The sequence below is a fragment of the Lynx rufus genome, unplaced genomic scaffold (assembly GCF_022079265.1).
Source record: "Lynx rufus isolate CCGP_SWC_20201006 ecotype Redwood Valley unplaced genomic scaffold, mLynRuf1.p SCAF_8, whole genome shotgun sequence".
NCBI lineage: Eukaryota > Metazoa > Chordata > Mammalia > Carnivora > Felidae > Lynx > Lynx rufus.
The window spans coordinates 12,902,912-12,921,045 of NW_025814896.1; the positions used below are offsets into that span (position 1 = coordinate 12,902,912).

Genomic DNA, 18,134 nt, shown 5'->3' on the forward strand with positions numbered 1-18,134 from the left:
TGTTTTTAACGAAGAGTTGTAAAAATAAAGACAGAGACTGTGTGTAACAGAGACCATATGCCTCGCAAAGCCTGAAACGGTTCCTTTCTGGCTCTTTGCAGAAAAAACTTTGCGGACCCCTGGGCTGGTCCCTGAGCCTCTCTGGGCCTCCACCTGCCCATTCGTAACATGAGGGGAAGGACTGGTGCAGTTTGCCATGCTTCACACACCCAGTCCCCACCTGCATCATCTTAGACCGTGCTCACAGATCCTACGTACATGTTCACATTTTTAAACACCACACTGTCTTTATTATTATTGACATGCATTTTTTGGAAAAGTATTTCCCTTTTATTTATTTTTAAAAAATGTTTGTTTATTTTTGAGACCGAGAGTGTGCAGGGGAAGGACAGGCGGGGAGAGAGAATCGCAAACAGGATCCGTGCTGTCGTCACAGAGCCCGGTGTGGGGTTCGAACTCATGAACCCTGAGACCATGACCTGAGCCGGAATCATGAGTCAGATGCTTAACCTACTGAGCCACCCAGCCACCCCAAGTATTTCCCTTTTAAAAATTTAATTTTGGGGGCACCTGGGTGGGTCAGTCGGTTAAGTGTCCGACTTTGGCTCCGGTCATGATCTCACAGTCCGTGAGTTCGAGCCCCGCATCGGGCTCTGTGCTGACAGCTCGGAGCCTGGAGCCTGCTTCGGATTCTGTCTCCCTCTCTCTCTGCCCCTCCCCTGCTCATGCTCTGTCTCTCTCTGTCTCAAAAATAAATTAAAACATTAAAAAAAATTTTTTTTAATTTAATTTTTAAGGAACTTACCTAAACTCTATGTGTGGAAAACGAGTATAACATGCCATAAAGTAGTGATTACCATAATGCTAAACCCAATGGAAGCACCGACCAAAAATGTGATTAAACTGTCATTAGTCACTGAGGCCTGCCCACAGCTCTTTGTTCTTCCGTGAGAGGGGTCGGTGAGTTGAAGGAGTGGTGAGGATTTACCAGCACCAAATTGGCAGTTTATTCTTGAAACGATTGAGAGAAAAGGACTCGACATTTATGTCCTCACATCAGCCTCTCCTCCTGTTTACTCACCTACCCATCCATCTCTGTACCTACTTACCCACTCGTCCATATACCCACCCACCCACCGTCCATCCGTTTGTCTAGCCAGCCAGCCACTCATCTACATGTCTGCTCCCCTACTCACCATCCGTCCATCCATCCATCCATGCGTCCACTAGCTAATTCCCAAGAACCAGCTTGTGCCAGGCCTTGCGTTGGGTGCTCGAGACCCTGAGATGAATGTGACAGTGCCCCTGACCTGAGGGAGCTCCTGGTTGAGTGCAGGACATAGGAAAAGAAGCAGACGGTTGCTGCTAAGTAAGAGTAGGAAGCGGTGAGGCGGTGCCCTAGCTCCCCTGCCCCTCCTTCTGCCTCATGATCACCTCTCCCGGGGGATGAACCTCAAAAAGCAGAAATGTCACATTGAGAGAAACCACTAAGATCTCAAGAAATCTGAGACTTCGTAGCAGGGAAGAGGCCAAGGGGACAGAGGCCTGGCCTTTGAATAGCCCTGCTGGGGCGGGGTTCAAATCCCATCTCTGTCGTTACCCAGCTGTGGGACTCCAGGCAAGTCGGTCTGTGAGGGCTTCCCTCTCTCTATATGGAAAAGGGTAGACCGGGTTATAACTCGTGTGCCAGCTCGACTGGCTGTGGCTGCAAGGAGGCTGTACCTGAGAATTGTTCTGTGTCTGTGTCCAGGCTTGGGAGGAAAGGATGCAGTGATTGATTTGTAATGTCTGCATTGGATTGGTGACAGCTGTGAGGAGCTGCAGGCCAGATGAGCAGGAAGAAGTGCTGAGATGGATTAGTGATGTCTGCCATGAGTACAGCACTGTGAATCGTAGCACACTCACCATGTATCTGCCTTCCGTGGACCAGTTAATTCCCAAGGGTCCTGCCAGCATCCTTGACTTAGGATTCTGAGCTTTGGAATGTGGTGATGGGACGTAGGCCTTTGTGCCATCATTCTTCAATGCTCCCTCTGTCCCTTTCGTGCCCCAGAGTTCAAACAGAAAGAAGAGTGTACAATTCGCGGCCGGAGCTTGATCCAGATCAGCATCCAGGAGGACCCCTGGAACCTGCCCAACTCCATCAAGACCCTGGTGGACAACATTCAGAGATATGTGGAAGGTTGGTTGGGCGGGGAAAGTTGTTTTGTGGCCTTCAGTTCTGAACGTGGTGAACGCAGAAAGCTCAGGAGTGAGTCAGTCTCCGTGTCCCACGTCTGTCCATGCCCAGGGGAACGAGAAGAGTGGGTGCCCCTTTCTCGGCTGGGTGTCCTGGCACTGGGCCTTGTGCGCACTTGACCCGGGAGCTGCGGGTCCTGGGTGCCCCAGGCTCCCTTGCACAGTTAGGAGGCCAAGAAGGCTGAACTGGTTTTCTTCTCGGCCTCCAAAAGCGTGGCTTCCTTTTATTTGTTATTAAGGTCACAAGCTAGGGGCCCACAGGTAGGTTTAGATGCTATAGCATTAAGAAATGTGAATTCAGTGCCAGCATTCATAATCTGAGATCTCACATAAAAGTCTAGAACTCTGGCCCCTCTTGCACCATCAGAAGATCTGGCAGTCACAGGCCTGCAGTCCCACAGTCACGCGCGGCTAGAGATGAGGGGCGGAGGGGGTCATTCACCACACTCCCTGCGGCCTGGTGTCTGCTTCACGCGTCTGACCTCACCTCTCTGGCCCTCGGCAGGCTTTCAGCCTGGGCCTCCTGGATTGGAGGGACCCCAGGACAGCAGGAGGTGCTAGGCCTCAGGGCCACCGCCCCCAGGAACAGCAGCCTCTGAGTTGGAAGTTGGCGTTGGCCCCGAGCTGGCCTGTTTTCCAAACTGTAATCAGTTAACAGCGTGGACACTGGAGCAGGATGGCCGAATCCCAGCTCTCCACTCGGGGCTCTGTGATCTGGGCACATTCTTAGACTTCTCTGTGCCTCAGTGCCTTCATATGTAAAATGGGCTCATGGTGCCTCCTCCCTCTCATGTTGTCTTGAGAATTAAGTGTCACTACAGATAAGGTGCTTCGTTCAGCACGTGGTGCACGGTGAGTCCCCAGTGGGTGAATGTGGCTGCTGCTGTCCTCACCACACCAGCCAGGTGCCCTGGGCCTCTCCAGGACAGAAAGTATCTTTCTTCTTCTTCTTTTTTTTTTTTTTTAACGTTTTTATTTATTTATTTTGAGAGAGACAGAGACCTCATGAGTGGGGGAGGGGCAGAGCGAGAGGGAGAGAGAGAGAATCCCAAGCAGGCTCTGAGCTGCTAGTGCAGACGTGGGACTTGAACTCACAAAACTGTGAGATCATGGCCTGAGCCGAAACCGAGTCGGACGCTTCACTGACTGAGCCACCCGGGTGCCCCAGGACAGAAGGTATCTTAAGAGGCCAACTCTGAAGGCCTTTCTGGTTTTTCTTGTAAGCCCCCTCTGGGCCTGAGAGTCTCTTTGTGAAGGAAAGAGAGGATGATGATAATTCCGTCTCTGGAAGGCCTGAGCTTTGTCCGGGCACGTGCAGGGCCCTAAATGTGCCTAAGTGGCCAAGGAGGCACCTGTGTGTAGGCACACATGTGAGTTGTGTGCCCACGTGCGTGTCCCAGGCTCCTGGGCTGGGCCCACAAGTTGGAGGGGCTGGTTTCGGCCTCTTTCTGGTGGGCACGTGTAAACAGGTGCAGCTGCCAGTTGGGGTTCCGTCCCCTGGGTGTCTGGGGTTTCTGGAATCCATTCGACACAAGCTTCTTTAGCACCCAGGGCTTTACCGCAGAGGGTCCGAGCACCGGGGCTGTGGGGAGGGCCCTTCTGCCAACTCCTCTCAGCCCGTCCTTGCTCTGCCCTCTCCTTCCAGATGGGAAAAACCAGCTGCTCCTGGCCTTGCTGAAATGCACAGGTGAGGGCTTTGGAGGGGCGACGTCTGCGTGTCCGGGAGAGGCCGTCCTGGCAGGGGTGAGCCTGACCTCGGCGCAGGGAGGCCTCTTCTGCCGGCCCGTGTTGGCTTTCCCATGGTCGTCAGGGCCTGCACGGGCGAAAAGTAACTTCGTGGCCCATAGCGCCTCTCAGAACCACGGAGGCCTCACGTCGTTTTCTTGCGCCCGGGCGACAAGGCTCAGGGCCCTGGAGCCGGGAGCCCTGTCTCTGGCCATATCCCGGGCCTGGTTGGATCTGGATGAGGACACGGGACGGAGGGTGATGAGCAGGGAGGCTCCTTGTCCGTAGCACCCTCAGCCCCAGCCTGGGAGTCCCTACCCGGCAGACAGTGGGGAGGAGGAGGGGGCTGGTGGGGGGGGGGGAGGCGGGCCGGTTGGAGGTGTTCTCCGTCCCTCCCTTCTTTCCAGAAAGTCTCAGCCAAAGGGCAGCTACAATGGGGTCTAGGTAAAAATTGGTCACTGAAACCCAGTTGGCAGAAGCCAGTGATCAAAAAGGGTCTTTTCCAGAAGGTTGGGATCCCGCACAACTGGTTGATGGAAACTGGCCAGTTCTGCCAACCATGTCCAGAGCAGGGGCAGGGCGGGGGGCGGCGGGAAGGAAGAAGGCGTTCTGCTCAGAAACAGAGAAAATGCTCAACTGCCTTTCTTGAAGCATGGCTCTTGGTGGCAATGCTTGGTGTCACTGTCGTTCTCAGGGCAGAGAAATCCCCGACACGCGGGGTAAGGGTTTTGGGAAAGCCTTAAAAAAAAGTTTGGTTTTTTTTTTTTTTTTTTGAACAGACAGGTGGATGGATCACTGAGCTAATTGAGTTTTTTGGCCAGTTGGCCTGCTCTTTAGAGAATCGGGTTCTGTGACGTTGGCGTTTGTTTGCCGGGATCAATTAACTTCTGGCAGGCTGGGGCCCCGAGGGGGGCGCTGGCGGGGGGTCGGTTCTGGGCCCCCGGGCCTTGGGACGGGAGCCTGCTGATGGCCCGGGAGCGCCCAGCCCAGCGGGGCCCCCGCCCTGCCCTCTCCCCAGACACGGATTTGCAGCTGCGCAGGGACGCCGTCTTCTGCCAGGCCCTGGTGGCCGCCGTGTGCACCTTCTCTGAGCAGCTGCTGGCGGCCCTCAGCTACCGCTACAACAACAACGGCGAGTACGAGGAGAGCAGCCGGGACGCCAGCCGCAAGTGGCTGGAGCAGGTGGCGGCCACCGGAGCCCTGCTGCACTGCCAGTCCCTGCTGTCGCCGGCTGCCGCGGTGAGTGAGGGGGCGAGGCGGCGCCTTCCGGAACTTGGTACAGGAGAGCTCTCGCTTGCTGCCCCGGGCTCTCGCGCACCTCGCCGTGCGTTCGGCACTTATTGGGCCCCTACTGTGTGCCACCGTTACAGGCGCTGGGCATCCAGCGGCGAACAAAGCCGTGCCCTTGTAGTCGAGAATCTTAAATCCCGGTGGGGGAGGGGCAGACGTAACTGAGTGAGATGAACGATACGGACCAGTGGTCCTCAGTTAGCCAGGGCAAGTGTGCCTCCTGGGAGACACTTGGTGATGTCTGGAGGTATTTTAGGTTGTCAGAACGGAGGGAAGACGTGGATACTTCTGGCGTCCGGGCTTGGGGATGCTGCTAAACCTTCTACAGTGCTTAGGATGCCCCTCCCCAACAGATAGGCTGGCCCCAAATGTCAGCAGCGCCACCTCTGCGTGTGATGATAAAGGCTAAGGAGAAAAACACGGAAGGGGGCAGGAAGGTGGCCAGTGAAGCCCTCACTGAGAAAGTGACATCTGACTAAGAATCGAAGGAGGCGGGGGAGTGAGCCATGAGGATATGGGGAGGAAGCTTCCAGGCAGCGAAGAACAGGAGGTGCAAAGGCCCTGAGGCAAGAGCCTGCGTGCAGTGTCTGAGGAACAGGGTGCCCAGTATGGCTGGAGCAGAGGGAGCCGGGGGAGGGTGGGGGAGGGGGGTCCTGAGAATTGACTGCGACACACTGTGCAGGGTCTTCCAGGCTGTGGTAGGGGCTTTGGCTGTTCCTGGGTGGCTGTGAGCCCCGGGAGGGTTTTGAGCAGAGGACGGACCCGGGTCTGACCTCTACGCTTAATGAATCGCCCGCCCATGCTGCTGGGTGGGGATGAGACTATGGAAGGGAAAGAATGGAAACGGGGAGGTCGGAGAGCCTGCTTTTGGAACAGTCAGGTGAGATTCCCTGGTGCAGACAGCATCTCCTTTAATCCTTGCGGTAGCCCTGAGGTGGGTCCTTTACCATCCGCATCTCAAGGATGAGAACGCCGAGGTCCAGGGAGTCAGGTTTGAACTCTGAGAGTCTGGCTCTGAACCCGGTTAACCCCTAGGGCACCCTGCTTTCTTTGCATCTTCTCTTTTATCCCTGACTCCCCTGTCTGTCCACTGTCAGGGCTCGGAATCAGCCCCAAGGAGGCAGAGCCAAGTTCTCAGCCTTTGGGGGTGCCGGTGTCCGGAGCTGACACCCCCCAGCAATGCGGCCCGCAGTGGCACTTGCTCTGCTGTGCTGTTTGCTCCTCCACGTCGTGTGTCCTCGGCTGAGCAACCCCCCCCCCCCCCCCCCCCCCCCCCCGCAGCTCTGAGCCTCCTGGGACGTGTCCCAGGCTGGGTTGGAAAGTGTGGCCGAGGCGCGCCCTCTGCTGGCCAGTGTTGCATGCAGATGTCTGCCTGGCCTGAGATCTACTCACATTTGGTTCCCGAAAGCACCCCTGGCGGGACCGAAAGGCAGCTGGGACAGCCAGCCCTCACTTTCCTCTTCTCAGATGAGGACATGGGGCCCAGTGCATTAATTCATCAGTCACCAGGCTGGGTGCTGCGGGTCTGAAGCTAACTGAAGGGAGATGGAAAGGAGGAGAGTTCTATAGAAGTTGTAGAAGCGGGGGCGCCTGGGTGGCGCAGTCGGTTAAGCGTCCGACTTCAGCCAGGTCACGATCTCGCGGTCCGGGAGTTCGAGCCCCGCGTCGGGCTCTGGGCTGATGGCTCAGAGCCTGGAGCCTGTTTCCGATTCTGTGTCTCCCTCTCTCTGCCCCTCCCCCGTTCGTGCTCTGTCTCTCGCTGTCCCAAAAATAAATAAACATTGAAAAAAAAAATTAAAAAAAAAAAAAAAGTTGTAGAAGCGATTGGGTTTCTTTGGGTTCAGGGGTCAGAGCCAGCTTCTCTAGTGAGGGGATGTTTGAGCCGAGACCTGGGTACCGAGACAGCCGGTGGGCTGGGTGGTCTGAGGAAGTGTTCTGGGCAGAGGGAACAGCATGTGCCAAGGCTCTGAGCAGGCTGGGTATGGTTTGGGAGATCAGGCTGGCCACATCTGTAGGGCTTGGGACTATTCGGGGAGTAGAGAGAGGGTTCAGAGGCTCTCCCCGCCTCTCCAGGTTATCCATGTCTGCCCTGTGCTGGGGGGCGAGGGTGGCAGAAGGAGACCTGCAAAGAGGTTGGTGTTGTCCTTGTACCGGGGGCATTGGGGTGGGGTAGGGGGTGGTGGGTGGGCCAGCAGAGTGTTCTGGTGCTTGAGCTGGTGGGGGCTTGGTGATCTGTATAGGGTGAGGGGAGAGAGATGTTGAGAAATCCTTAAAGGTTGGGGGCTTGGTCCCCTGGGCCAGTGCTAGTGTGCTTCGCCAAAGTGGGCCTGTTGGAGGAAGGTGGGCAGGAAAATGGGGACTTTTGTTGGGTGTGTTAGGCTTGAAATGGCTAAAATGGATCGGTACACATTAGAACATAGATGGGTTCTGACCACGGGAGGTACAGGATAAGCCTAGAGCAAACGCAATTTCACGTCTAGCCCTGGACAGCCCAGCGCAGGACCCTGTGCCTGGTAGGCACGCAGCCTGGTGTGTTGACTAGAGTTGAATCACAGAATCTCGAAGTGAAATCTCAGGACAGGGGTGGCACCTGAGACCCCTCCACCCTGTCTCCCTTCTACAGAAGGAGGAACGGACCATGCTGGAGGACATCTGGGTGACCCTGTCAGAGCTGGACAATGTCACCTTTTCCTTTAAACAGATGGATGAGAACTACGTGGCCAGTGAGTGATTCATAACATCCCTACTGTGAGAGTTGGGGTTCTGGGATGGAGGTGACTGCTCTGGGGCCACCCTGCCACCAGGGCAGCTGCCCAAGGTTAAACCAGATCTAGACTTTCAAACCTCTTGCTCCCAACATGAGTCCCAAAGCCGAACCTTGGGGCATGTATGGAAAGAGGGGTTTCGTTTTGTATAAACCCAGTCATCTCCAACAGTTCTTGGAATAACAGCCAATACCCAATTCTTATTAAAATTCTGCCCTAGAGATACTTCTTTGGAGTGAAGACTTCTTAAGATTTCCTAAGGGTTTATACCATAATTTTTTCCCTGACTTTCTCCCTCCCTCCTTCCCACCTACTCTTTCACCTGCACATCCATTCATCCATCCAATCCATTCACCCATTTATCTGTTTACCCACCCATCAATTCAGTTTATCCATCCGTCCATCCATCCATCCAATCCATTCACCCATTTATCTGTTTACCCACCCATCAATTCAGTTTATCCATCTGTCCATCCATATCCACCCATCCATCCATCCCATCCACCCATCCATCAATCCTATCCATCCATCCTTCCATCCATCCCATCCACCACCCATCCGTGGATCCATCCATTCACCCATCGATGCATCCATGCATCCATCCACCCAATCCATCCATTCACCCATATCCATCCATCCATATCCATCCATGCATCCATCCGTCCATCCATCCATCCATCCATCCATCCCATTCACCCATTTACCTGTCCACCCACCCACCCATGCAGACAGCCCATGCATCCATCCATCCATCCATCCATCCATCCATCACATCCTCCCATCTGTCTGTCCACTCACACACCCAACCAGCCAGCCAGCCCATCCATCCACCCATTCATCCAATCCATCCATCCATCTACCCAATCCATCCATCTATCCATCCACACATCCATCCATCCATCCATCCACCCATCCATCCATCCATCCACACATCCATCCATGCCATCTACCTATCCATCTTCCCATCTACCCACCCACCCATCCATCCATTTGTCCATCCATCCATCCATCCATCCATCCATCCATCCATCCATCCATGAATCAATTTCCACCTCCTTGGGGCTGATGTCATCCTGTTCAAAATGCACAGACCGGAGTCTAGATGGACAGCAAGTGTCTTCTGAGGTACCAACTGGAATTGACTGGCAGTGGCTGCCTGTCCACAGGCAGAGTTGGGCTCAGGGGCAACTGTTGACCGGTTAGTGATTTTGCAGGATGGGGTGTGAATGCCGTAATTTTGCCACTCCTGCCATAAACTCTTCCTTATGGGTGCAAATAAGATGCAGGTCCTGTTCGAGGGTAGGTCTTGCCAGGTAGAGGCCCTGGGCTCCCAGGTGAGGGGTACAAGGAGTGTGGTGAAGCTCCGGGGACCCTGGCCGCTCCCCAGGGGGGCAGAACCCGCGCCAGGTCTAAGAACGAAGCGGTGGAAACCAGGACCTGCGGAAGGAGGCGGAAGGAAGTCAGAGGCTCCTCTCCTGGGTGCGGGAGGGCGGGGCTGTCCGAGGCCAGCGCTGGAGGGAGGGCAGGGAGGGCTGACCAGTGCTCTAGGGCGGGCAGGCAGGGAGGTCCCAGGATGCCTCCCCAAAGGTGGGAGCCAAGAGATTCCGAGGCTACTCCGCGGAGGTGGTGAGAGCGGGGACGTGCGGGGACGCCACTCTGCCCGGCGAAGGTAGAGCGGGCCTCCCCCCAGGCCCAGGGAGTGAGCCGCCCTGTCCCACTGTGCCCTCCCACAGACACCAACGTCTTCCACCACATCGAGGGCAGCCGGCAGGCGCTGAAGGTCGTCTTCTTCCTCGATAGCTACCATTTCTCCAAGCTGCCCTCCCGCTTGGAAGGCGGAGGCAGCCTGAGGCTGCACACCGTGCTGTTCACGAAGGGTGAGTTGTGGGGTTCCGGGTGGGGCCTGGCGGGGGGAGCCGAGGCCTCTGAGCACACCGGGACCCGGCCACCTGCTCTTCTGCTTTTTCCTTCATAGCTCTGGAGAATGTGGAGGGGCCACCCCCTCCAGGCAGCCAGGCTGTGGAAGATTTGCAGCAGGAGATCAACGCCCAGTCCCTGGAGAAGGTGCAGCAGTATTACCGCAAGCTCAGGTAGGTATCTGCCTGGGCTGCGTGCTGGGGACAGGAGTCTGGGCACTGCCGTGGCAGGGCAGGCATTAGCACGTAAGGCACCGGGCAGGTCCCCAGTGTGGGAGCGCACAAAACACCCTTTCTTAAGCACCTGCTGTCTGCTAGGCCCTCTGTGTACACGGGCTGTGCAGATTCTCCCAGAAGTCACAGGAGGCCATTCTAGCCACTTCACAGATGAGGAGACTGAGGCCCCGAGAGCATACCCAGCTTGCTCAAGGTCGCACTGGTAGACAGTGGCTGAGCTGAGCTTCGAACTGGGTCTGTTTCTCTTCAAAGCAGATTCTTCCAATTGAGAAGAGCTGTGTATTCTGTTCTGTGTGCGGTGGGAGTTGGAACAGGGGTCCTGGCCTTCTTGAGCCTGGGAGGAAGGAGGGTGAGCCCCAGGGCCTTGGCCCTGCTCAAAAGAAACCCCCAGAGAGAAGCGGAGAGCAGGGGCCACATCTGCCAGAAGGAAGCTTCTGGCCCAGGGAGGCAGCTTTCACCACCACCCCCCCAGCCCGGCTCCTTCCTAATTCTGCCTCACCTTCTTCCCCTGTGGAGAAGGTAGATTGAAAATCAGGAGATCGGGATTTACTGTCTCGGGGCCCAGCTTCACCATCTGGAGACGGGAGCGTGACGCTTTCGTTTGCTCGTTCAAGGAAAACATCCAGCTGTATTATTACAACTGGTGTCTCTTTGGATTGGTCAAAGCCATCAGTCCATCTTGTGCCATTTATTGAATATATATATATTTTGTAATGTTTATTTTTGAGAGAGAGAGAAAGAGTGCGCGTGCAAGCACAGGAGGGACAGAGAGAGAGGGAGACACAGAATCTGAAGCAGGCTCTAGGCTCCGAGCTGTCGTCAGCACAGAGCCTGACTCGGGGCTCAAACCAACTTAACTGTGAGATCACGACCCGAGCCGAAGTTGGACACGCAAACGACTGAGCCACCCAGGCGCCCCCATTTGTTGAATATTTGAAACATTGCCTCCAAGAGCATTCCCATATCCATCCCTTCCTTTATTCAGCACGCGTTAATCGAGAGCTTTTGATGCTTGCTCAGGAGACCGCAGTGGCCAAACAAGGCCTGTTCTTCATGGAGCACAGATTCTAGAGCAGCAGTTGCCCTGCGTTGTCACTAAAGTCTTATTAGCACACAGCCACGTTCCGTTGTGTCTGTACTGTCCGTGGCTGCTTCTGTGCTACAGCAGCAGATCTGAGCAGCGTCTTGATGGAGACAGTCTGGTCCACACAGCCTGAAACACTTACTGTTCTGACCCTTCACAGAAAAAACTTGGCTGAGCCCTGTTTCTAGAGGGGGAGAGGGGCAATAAACCAGTAAACGAAGAGCACTGTAACGTGCCAAGTGATGAGAAGCGCTCAGAGGAGAGACTCAGTAGGACAAGGGGATAGACGGTGGGGAGGCAGGGTGCTGATTGTGACAGCAGGCAGGGAGAGGTGGCATTTGAGGAGTGCCTGTTGGCGGGGGGGGGGGGGAGTACACAGGAGGCCCCTGTTGTCCCCACCCCCCACTGCTGGAGGAGCAGGTGGCCGGACGGGGAGAGCCGTGCAAGGCGCTCCCAGTGTGAGTCTTTGGGGGAACAGAGGGGGAGCCGGTGCAGTAGGGTAGGGGCCCCGCCCTCACCGCCACCCCCATCTTTCTCTCTCAGGGCATTTTACCTGGAACGGTCTAACCTGCCTACGGATGCCAGCACGACAGCGGTGAAGATAGACCAGGTGTGCCCCCCTTCCCTCACCCTGCTGCGGAGCTTGGGCCGGGCTGCGGGCTGCTGTCAGGGTCAAGGTGCAGCAGATGGGGCCCAGGGTCCCAGCCCAGCACGAATCCTGGCAGAGAAGCCCCTGAGGCCTCTGTAGTCCCCCCTCCAGGGATATCCCTCCCGGGAGAACTCCTTCCCCGTTCTAGGAGTTCCAGCTTCCTCCCCACCCACCTCGGAATTCCTTAGATGTTTCTCCCCCTGCTGGCATGGGTGCACCTGTGCCTGTCTTCTCTCCCTTGTTTACCCAAGCATGTCTCTGCAGCAGCCGCCCCCACCAGATGTGGCCGTGTGGTCATCTTTTTGTTTGATTGAAATTTGTTGTCAGCATTTAAAATTTTTTTTTAATGTTTATTTATTTTTGAGACAGAGAGAGAGAGCATGAGCAGGGGAGGGGCAGAGAGACAGGGAGACACAGAATCTGAGGCAGGCTCCAGGCTCCGAGCTGTCAGCACAGAGCCCAACGCGGGGCTCGAACTCACGGACCGTGAGATCATGACCTGAGCTGAAGTCGGACGCTTAACCGACTGAGCCACCCAGGCGCCCCTATTGCCAGCACTTCAAAATCAAAAGCTTTCCAGTGAAATGGAGGCTTCTAGCTTTTCTTGAGAAATGGAGAGATCTGTCTGTGTGCGGCCCACATTCCCACGTGTCACAGTTGCCCTTCCGAGGGCGTGTGCTCCGGGCCTTTTGCCCACGTCCCAGGCGCAGGCAGACCTCGAATTTGACGGCACTTTTGGGGTACTGGCCTCGGGACTGGAGGCTGGGGGCTCCCGGAGAAGGTGGTGGGCACGGCCCTCTGGGAGTTCGTGGTCTGGCTGGCAGAATATTAAGATGACACAGAGAGAACTGGCAAACCAGCATTTTGTGCCTGTGCAGGTGATGGAGGGAAGGTCCTTCCCAGGAAGGCTCTGTTGGGAGAGGACAGGAGAGGGCACTTCTTTCCGGCTTAGTTAGGGGCACACTGGGGCAGGTGGAAAGAATTAGGTAGGAAGGCTAGGCTGGAAATGTAGTGTAAACACTGAATACCAGCTTGCGGGGCAGTGGGGAGCCACAGATGGTCCTTGAGCAGGAGTCATGGAAGGTTAACCGGGCTGTAACCCCCGGAGAGGTGAGCCGGGAGGACAGCTACAATAACAGAGCCGGGCGAGAGGGAGATGATGGGGCGCAAGGCTGGTGGGGGCCTCCTCTCAATGCCCTGGGGTCTGTGTGTGTGTGTGTGTGTGTGTGTGTGTGTGCGCCTCACAGCTGATACGCCCCATCAATGCCCTGGATGAGCTCTGCCGCCTCATGAAGTCCTTCGTCCACCCTAAACCTGGTACCAGTGGGAGCCTGGGCGCCGGCCTCATCCCCATCTCCTCGGAGCTCTGCTACCGCCTGGGCGCTTGCCAGATCGCCATGTGTGGCACGGGCATGCAGAGGTGAGCTGCTGTGACCCTGGAGTTGGGGGGGCGGGGAGGCGGGGAGGCAGGCGGCCGGGGGCTGAATCCTGGTTCTGGCCCTGCCTGTTGAGCCCAGCCACAGCCTTGGCCCTCCCTCTCGGCCTGAGTCTGGGCAGCGGGACTGCAGGGCTGCGTGGTCCTAGGTGCCCTGCTCTGGTTCTCTGTGCTCGGTGTGAATGAGCACCTGTGCAGGGTGGTTCTGCCTGACCATCCGTTCGCCATTAACGCGCTGGTCTTCGCTGGGGCGGAGCTGGCCTCCATGCCTCGTGGACACTCCCCCACTTTCTGCCCGTTGTCCCTGCTCCTTGTCCCCAGGGGTGGGAGTCACCTTCTCTGAGACACTCCCTGACCTCCCAGTTTAAAACCGCACCCTCTCCCCCCCACCCCCCTTCCCCTCCCCTCCTCCTCCCCTCAGCAGCCCCACCACCATCCCACACGCTGGGAGCTTGGCTTGCGTGTCAGTTTACGCCCAGTCACCGCCCCCAGTGTCGGCCGGCTCTGTGAGGGCGGGAACTTGTTTCGCTTCTCTGCCCTAGCCTGGCACTGAGCAGCACCTGGCACACAGCAGGTGCTCAATAAATGCTCGTCGCGAGTGCTTGCTGTGTACTGGGCAGCACCGTTGTCAATGGATTAACTCATTTCCTCTTTGTAGCAAGCTGGTGTGATATGGCCTCTTCCAGGGGTTCTCAGTCGAGGACGGTTTTGCCCCCCCCAGGGGACACCTGGCACCGTGTCCCGATGCGAGGAGGGCACTGTTGGCGTCTAGTGGTCAGAGGCAGGACAGCCCCCCACGTCCCCCGGTCCGAAGGTCAATAGTACCTCGATACTGGTCTGCCCCTGTCTCGCGGTTGAGGAAACCGGTCTGGAGAAGGCAGCTTACCTGCTGAAGGCGGGTCTGGCTGCAGTGCCCACGTTGTAGACTTGTTCAGAACAGACGTGAGGGATGCACGGATATGTCCTGTCGACAAGTTGGGAGGCCAAGCGATTAAGGGAGTCACTTCAGTTGTTTCCTCCAACAAGTATTTATTTACCAAGGTCCTCTTCTGAGCTGGCCGTTGAGCGTGTCAGAGAACAAAACAGGCGAAAGGGAGCAACGGCCGCCTGGTGCTGACGCCTTAGTAAAGCAGGAAAACGCCTACTGTGTGCGGGAGTGCTGGCTGTCTGGGGGAAAGACGGGCAGGTGTTGGGGGGGGTGGATGGGGGAGGGGACGGGGGGTTGGGGGGCCTCTCAGGGAGAAGACGCCTGAGGAGGAAGGAGCAAGTCCAGCAGTTTTCTGGGGGCACGTGGGGCAGTTCTCAGGGCAAGAGAGCAGGGCATGAGGCCTGCCCGGCAGCGACGGCCCCTCCCGCCCCTCCCCTGCAGGAGCACCCTGAGTGTCTCCCTGGAGCAGGCGGCCATCTTGGCACGGAGCCACGGGCTGTTGCCCAAGTGCATCATGCAGGCCACGGACATCATGCGGAAGCAGGTGAGGTGGCCCCACCCTCCAGGGACTCTCCGGGGTCTCGTGGGCTGAGGGCATGGTGGCATGAAGGGCCCCAGACCTGGACCTTCTCCCCATCTGGTGGGGCCCCGGATCTCAGCTTCTGGGGCCTCCCGTTACTCCCCTTACCCCACCCCACCCGCACCCACACACTTCCTCCCTGAACTCTGTGTAGAGGCAGGTCCCAAGCCTCCTTCTTTCTTCCCAGGGACCCAGGGTGGAGATTCTGGCCAAAAACCTCCGAGTCAAGGATCAGATGCCCCAGGGTGCACCGCGGTGAGTGGCTGCTCCCCCCAAGCCCTCTGGGAGGCCAGGACCGGGCTTGGCCGGAACTCCTGGCCTCACCCCGGGAAGCCCCCATGGTGTTCACGCGGGGCCCCACCGCTCGTTTATGGGGACGCACTTTGGGGGGGCAACAAATACCGCTGCAGGCAGCCTTCTTATTTCTTTAGCAAACAACGACCTTGTGAGCATTCTCTCCAGCCGGCAGCTGGGGGGACTGAGGCACAGAGAGGTTAAGTATCTTGTCCGAGGTCATACAGCTAGTAAATGGTGGAGCTGGGACCCTGCGCCCTGGCAGTGGAGGCCTAGGGGCCACGCTCCTGACCACCGTGCTGCCTTGCCTCTCTGTCCTGCCTATGTCACCACAGCGGCCTCCGGTCCGGTCCCCCTGCCATCATTCTCCCCACAGCAGATCTGACCCACGAGTGGCTCCCTCTTACTTGAGGGTGAAGCCCAGGCCCTTGCCGGTGCAGCCGCTAAGGAACCCGGGGGCCGCCCGCGTGGTGCTGCAGAGGGTCCCCCCATCTGTGAAAAAACTCCCAAGGGCGGAGCGCTGTGGCTAGTTTGCCACCACCAGCGTGGGAAAGCGCACAGCTCCCGCCGTGTGCACGGACGCGCACACACGTATCCTCACCCCCAAGCACGCACGTGCAGACGCGTCTGTGTCTGCAAACTCGTTGCCGGTCCGGAGGGGGCCAGACAGCCGGGGGTGGGGGGAAGCACCAGCAGCGTGGGGGGTTTTCACCCCCCATCTTTTTTTACCCGTCGAGCTGTGTTCCTTGGGCGCGGATTATGTGCTCAAAAAGAATGGGCGGCCGGGCCATTGCTCATGGGGCTCCTCACCCGTCTCCGCCAGGCTTTACCGCCTCTGCCAGCCTCCGGTGGACGGAGACCTCTGAACGTGCAGACAGGTGCCAGGTGCTCGGCTGCGTCCCCCCCGGAGCTGGGCTTTGGGAGGCCACAGGGGGCCGCGCCGGCCTCCTGCAGAGCCGGCTGCGACGCTCCTTCCTGCTCCAGGATCCGTCAGCCTGCGTCTTCACCTCCTGTGTGGACAGGCGGAGCCCCCGCTCTCCGATGAGCCGGCCGGTCGGCCCTGGGCCGGCACGTTCTCCACGCTTGTGCCAGAAGCCCGAGGGGGTGCCGGGGACCCACGGAGCTCACTGACGGGTGCAGCCAGGACCTGGGCTCCTGCCCACAAGTCCCCGGGACACGGAGGGGGGATGTCACGGGTGCTGTAGCTGGAGGCCTGCGCACCCAGCTCCCTCAGGATGGTTCAACCTGCACTTTTGAAACCCCTGGTTTCCTTCTAAGTCCACATTCCAGGCGACACGCGGTGTCTCCTCCTCCTCCTCACCTTAGCTGCCAGTTCACCCCTAACCCTGTACTAACCTGCTCGGTGGACTGGGAGAAGCCGGGCCTCTGCCAGGAAAGACAGAGGGATGGGGCACACCACCTGTCACCAAGAGGATACTCCAGAGCCACACCAGCTTCTGACATCACCGCCATTGGAACTCGAGCCACCAGTCCTGGGCGCGAGATTTGCTCCGACTTTATTTATATGGCGTGAACTCTCTATGGTTTGTTTTGGGGTTTTTATGTTGTTGGTGTCGTCGAGATTTTTTTTTTTTCTGGGTTGTGTAATTATATATTTGACATTTTAAATCTCAAAGAAAGGTATATTGTCTAACAGGGGACCAACATAAGGTAGTGTTGATGACTTTTCCCACTTCTACTAAAAGAGAAAACTAAATTATTGAAAATCCAACAAATGTCAGTATTTCATCTTTTTTAATATTAGGGTCTTAAGGTATCACTCACAGGTGTTGGCTAGGATCCCTTCCCCCTCGCCCCCCGCCTCAGTTCTCCAGCAGCCGGTCAATATTAGCTTGAATTACTCTGCTCCCTTTCGGCCTGGCCGTGAGGGTTTGAGAGGCAGGTGGACCAGGGCTGGGGGTGGGAGGGGGTTGAAGCGCCCACTTGAGATGCTGTCCCGCACAGATGTCTGTCCTGCAGGTAGGAGGGCCCCTGGGAAACGCTGGGTGGTGGCTTCTGTAACTTATTATTATTATTATTTTTTGATGTTAGCTCAGAGCAGGGCACTTGGGATTTCTCAGCCAGCCAGAGAGACAGGAAGTCACCCTGCCCGCCTCCTGGGCACAGGGACCCACACTGGGACCTCCTCAGCAGTTTGTCCCCTCTAGCTTGTGTGTGCCAGCAGGGAGAAACCCCAGCCGAGGTAGAAGGGAGGGGATATCTATAATCCACCCTTGTGTGGTGGGTGAGGTCAGGTCTGGGTTGCCCACTGCCCCTGAGACTTGAAGCCCCACCAGCATCTTGGCCCCCTGAGCCTCCGGGGACCACCCTCCATCACTTGCCACTGTGGCCGAGATGGCAAGACGTGGGCTTGTGGCTGGACCCAGGTGGCAGGGACACAAATGAAGACCCGCTTTAGCCCCCTGGTGGGAAATGGAGAGGGGCCCCTGAGGGCAAGGGCGTTGTGCACTGGTTTACTTTAAAATGTACAGATCTTCTCATTAAAGTCATGATAGATTTTTTTATTATTATTAAAAGTCAGTTTATAATACAAAGATCTTGATCTGTGGAGGGTTCCTTTGGGGCTGACTCTGGTGGTGAGGGGCGGGGCGGGGTGGCCAGCGCCACGGGCAGAATGAGCTCGTGCTTTGAAGACCATACTGGGGGCGGTTCCCATCGATCCTGTCGGAGTCCTTGAGCCAGAGACCCCCTCCTCCCCCCGCCCCGCCCCACGCGACAGTAACGTTACCCCCCTGAACCCGTTTCCTCCTCTAACACGGGGACAATATATGTTTTCTCTTGCAGGGGAAGAGTGGCGAGGCCTACCCAAGAGTGCACAGTAGGTCTGTGCCTCAGTCGTGCCGGGGCAATAGGGGTTTTTATATTGCGTTCACCTTTATTTTCCATTCCGAGCTCCATTTCGCTGCGATGGTGCAAAATGTGGCAATTTTCCCAGGCATTCCTTGCCTTCTCTTGGGTGTCATGTCAGGGTT

The 18,134-nt window shown here is 57.0% G+C and overlaps 1 protein-coding gene across 1 annotated transcript in view; it reads left to right on the plus strand.

Annotated features, from left to right (window-relative positions):
- The window catches only part of PREX1 (phosphatidylinositol-3,4,5-trisphosphate dependent Rac exchange factor 1), a 185,246-nt gene extending 167,550 nt beyond the window's left edge, over positions 1-17,696 (plus strand). The window contains exons 30-40 of the mRNA XM_047069417.1: positions 2,054-2,182; positions 3,884-3,925; positions 4,982-5,202; positions 7,877-7,976; positions 9,752-9,895; positions 9,994-10,108; positions 11,799-11,865; positions 13,152-13,324; positions 14,709-14,811; positions 15,035-15,102; positions 15,965-17,696. Of these exons, the coding sequence (XP_046925373.1) occupies positions 2,054-2,182; positions 3,884-3,925; positions 4,982-5,202; positions 7,877-7,976; positions 9,752-9,895; positions 9,994-10,108; positions 11,799-11,865; positions 13,152-13,324; positions 14,709-14,811; positions 15,035-15,102; positions 15,965-16,007 (1,205 nt within the window). The 3' untranslated portion in view covers positions 16,008-17,696. The remainder of the gene's footprint in view (positions 1-2,053; positions 2,183-3,883; positions 3,926-4,981; positions 5,203-7,876; positions 7,977-9,751; positions 9,896-9,993; positions 10,109-11,798; positions 11,866-13,151; positions 13,325-14,708; positions 14,812-15,034; positions 15,103-15,964) is intronic.
- Positions 17,697-18,134: the final 438 nt, after the last annotated feature.